This window comes from Bison bison, unplaced genomic scaffold, assembly GCF_000754665.1.
Source record: "Bison bison bison isolate TAMUID 2011002044 unplaced genomic scaffold, Bison_UMD1.0 scf7180017864144, whole genome shotgun sequence".
In the NCBI taxonomy this organism is placed as follows: Eukaryota; Metazoa; Chordata; class Mammalia; order Artiodactyla; family Bovidae; genus Bison; species Bison bison.
In genome coordinates this window covers 885,408-888,933 of record NW_011494716.1, presented here as the reverse complement: position 1 = coordinate 888,933, position 3,526 = coordinate 885,408, and the positions used below count along the sequence as shown (strand labels likewise).

The window sequence follows — 3,526 nt, the reverse complement described above, 5'->3', positions numbered from 1 at the left end:
CCATTTTTAGTGCTTAGTTGCTCAGTCGTGTCTGACTCTTTGCAACCCCATGGACTGTAACCCACCAGGCTCCTCTATCCATGGGGATTCTCCATGGGGATTCTCCAGGCAAGAATACTGGAGTGGGTTGCCATGCCCTCCTCCAGGGGATCTTCCTAATCCAGGGAACAAACCCAGGTCTCCCGCACTGCAGATTCTTTACCGTCTGAGCCACCAGAGAAGCCCATCTATGCCACAGAAACAGCAAATGCCACAACCCAGTCTTGGTTTTGTTGTTGATAGTCTAGACTCAGACAGTGAGTGATGGGGAAAGTGACTTGTGCGGACCAGAGGCACGGGTGTGTGTCTGTGGTGCTGTGCTGTAAAGACTGGGAGAACACTCTTCCACATTCGAAACCCAGCATGTGATTCAGCAAAGGCTGCTGACTGTAACGTGGAAGGTGTGTGGTTCTGCACGCATCGAGTTCATAGTCTTACTCCTTAATTACAGAAAAATACCAGGCAGTGTCGAAACCACTATCATATGTCAACTAGGAGACCACAGGTGGCAGGGGAACAGGGGCCAGGCAAACATCCACAAAGCGTCCTGGGAGGTCCTGGGCTGTCTGGAATTTACACCAGAGTTCTACCCACTAGCAGTCTTTGCTGTGTCTAGCAGTTTAGCTAATAAATGAATGTGCCCATATTAAAAATTAACAACAAAAGGTGCAGAGACATTTTTGGTTCAAAAGAACTTAAGAGATTTAGTCCTGTCCTTTTGAGCCAAAAATGAGATTTCTTCTATACAGTCTATGTGAAGGGTCCTCTCCCTCCTTGGATGAAAGAAAGTTATCCTAGAGCAACTTCACCTGTCCATTGCAACTTTCTAGTGATGAGAAAGTCATGGGTGGCCAGTGTGCAAGAGTCCTGGAAGTCAAGTTCACTTGCATCCAAATAGATGGACTGACTTGCCCCCATTCAGGGGGAGGACGGAGGACTCTCCCTTTGGAAGGCGGCCTTCTGGGTATTCCCTGAGCACACAGGCCCTTACACCTCCCTGACTTCTGTTCCCCAGAAACAAGCTGAAACCCAAAAGCAGAGAATCCAGTACCAGTTGGAGCAGCTGTGCCAATTTTTAGAGCAGCAGGAGCGGCTGTTTGTGGCCTGGTTAGAGGAGTTGGGCCAGACCATCGGCCAGGTTAGGGAGACATATGGCACCCAAAGGACGAGGGACATCGCCCTTCTCGACAAGCTGATTGGGGAGCTGGAGGCCAAGCAGTGCCAGCCAGAGTGGGAGCTTATGAAGGTGAGTGCGGCTGAGCCTGGCCTTCCTCTGTCCGTTGTGCCCAGTAGGATGACAGGGGCTCCCAATACTGCCATCAGCTCTCCCCAACCCAGTGGTGAGGCCCTTGGGGCTGGGGTGGGACTTGTCCTTGCTGACCCATAATGCCTCTTGTGCCCAGGCCCCTGCAATGCATTTTCAGGAACCCATGGTGGCCTAGAATCTAGGGGATCCCCCGGCATCTCCCAGGTGTCAGCAGACTTTGGGTACGGTTGTGGGCAGGCCCCAGCTGAGTTGCCACCTTGGTGATTAGAACTGGGGAGAGGGGCCCTGTTTTTGCTGATACTCTGGGGCAGGGAGAACAGGAGTGAGCACAGCCCTTACAACACTGGTGATGGAGAACTTCCCTCTTTTCTCTCCTAGGACATTGGAGTCACCTTGCACAGGTACCAAGAGGTCCCCTGATGATCCCTTGGTGGTGGGGGGGGGGGGGTCCTGCAGGCAGCATCTGGAGAGGCAGCCCTAGGAGGGAGATGCTCCCAACCCTGGGGATGTGCCTCCTCCCATCTCCTGCAGCTTCCAAAGGCCTTTCTGGATTTGTGTAGGGAGAATGGGAGCATGATCAGGAGGGGAGTGTGGGATTGAAGATGGAACCCAATGAACATGCCTGTCGCATGGTGGTGGCTTCCTAGGAAACCTCCCCGAACAGCCCGTGTCCTGTGCAATTCACCTTGTGAAACTGTTCCTGCAGGACTGCCTGCTTGCAGGCACAGGGAGAGAGGCACTTTCCAGAAGTGGATCTTCTAAGCCCAGCAGGCAGCGGTGGAGGGGGTGGGCAAGAGAAGGGGAAGAGATGAGGAAGGGAGGGGAGGAAGGGAAGGGGAAGGAGGCTGGAACCTACAATCACTCAAGGGAACATTACAAGATCTTGACATTCAGGCCCTGGCTGACAAATTAAATCTGAATCTTCAGGAGTATGACCCAAGCATCCATTTTTTTGAAGCATTCTTTTTGGTGGTGAAATACATGTAACACAAAATATGCCATTTTAAGCATTTAAAAATGTACAGTTCAGTGAGTACCTTCATATCATCACACATCACAGTACTGAACATCACCATGATCCAACCCTAGAACTCTCTCATCTTCCCAAACGGAAACTCCGTACTATTATACAACTTCCCAATCTCCCCTCCCCCAACCCCTGGAAATGACCATTTTACTGTCTTTATGTATTCCACTACTCTAGCTACATCATATAAGTGGAATTATGCAGTATTTATGTTTTTGTGTTTATCTCACTTAGCGTATCTTCAAGGTTCATTCATGTTGTAGAATGTGCCAGAATTCCATTCCTTTTATTTTTTTACTTTTATGGCTGGGCTGCATCTTGGATCTTAGTTTCCCAATCAGGAGTCAAACTTGTGGCCCCTGCAGTGGAGTCTTAACAAGTGAATCACCAGGGAAATCCCCTATTCCTTTTTAAATTTTGGCTGCGCTGGGTATTCCTTGTGTGAGTTTAATTGCTCTGCGGCATGCAGGGCCTTAGTTCCCCAACCAGGGATCAAGCCTCACCCTCTCCACTGGAAGCTCGGAGTGTTAACCACTGGATTGCCAGGAAAGTCCCCTGGTGTCTGTGGTTTTTAAAACTCCCCTGGAGAGCCCACCCCCTGGCCAGTGTTGAGGACCAGTGTTTAGAACTTGAAGCCCAGGAAGGAAGCTTTCTTTTTGAAGTGGGTCTGGGCTGGGTGTGCCTGGTGGAAGCTGCATCTCCCTTCCAGTTCATGAGACCTTGGGCCACCCCCATGCTCCAGCCCTCTTTTGCCAATGGTCTTTTTGCCTCTAGGGCCAAGATGGTGACTGTGCCTGAGCTGTGGGCCACACCACCAGAGGTGAAAGAGAAGATCCACCTGCTCTACCAGAAATCAGAGTTTGTGGAGAAGCGCGTGAAGCACTTCTTGGGTAGGTGGGCTTGCAGGAGAATGGGAGGCGCCCCCTCACCTGCCTTCAAGAGCCATGTAGCCCGGACCCCCTGGCGTCCCTTTTCTATCTTCCTTGTCCTTTCTGACTCTGCCTTCAGCCTGTCCCAGATCTGTCCCCATCTGGGGAACCTAACTCAAACTCCTTCTCTCCTTTTAGAGACCCTGCGCTCAGAAGTGGAAACATTCAATGGTGAGTATGGTGGTGGTAGTTTGTGTTGGCCAGGGGTCCCTTGTGCTGTTGATTTCTAGGCATTATTTAGAAGATTAAAAAAAAAAAAAAAAA

The 3,526-nt window shown here is 50.7% G+C and overlaps 1 protein-coding gene across 1 annotated transcript in view; it reads left to right on the top strand.

Moving 5' to 3' along the window:
• The window catches only part of MEFV (Mediterranean fever), a 14,702-nt gene that overhangs the window by 8,133 nt on the left and 3,043 nt on the right, over window positions 1-3,526 (top strand). The window contains 4 exon segments of the mRNA XM_010840363.1: window positions 1,055-1,285; window positions 1,685-1,707; window positions 3,108-3,223; window positions 3,401-3,433. Of these exon segments, the coding sequence (XP_010838665.1) occupies window positions 1,055-1,285; window positions 1,685-1,707; window positions 3,108-3,223; window positions 3,401-3,433 (403 nt within the window).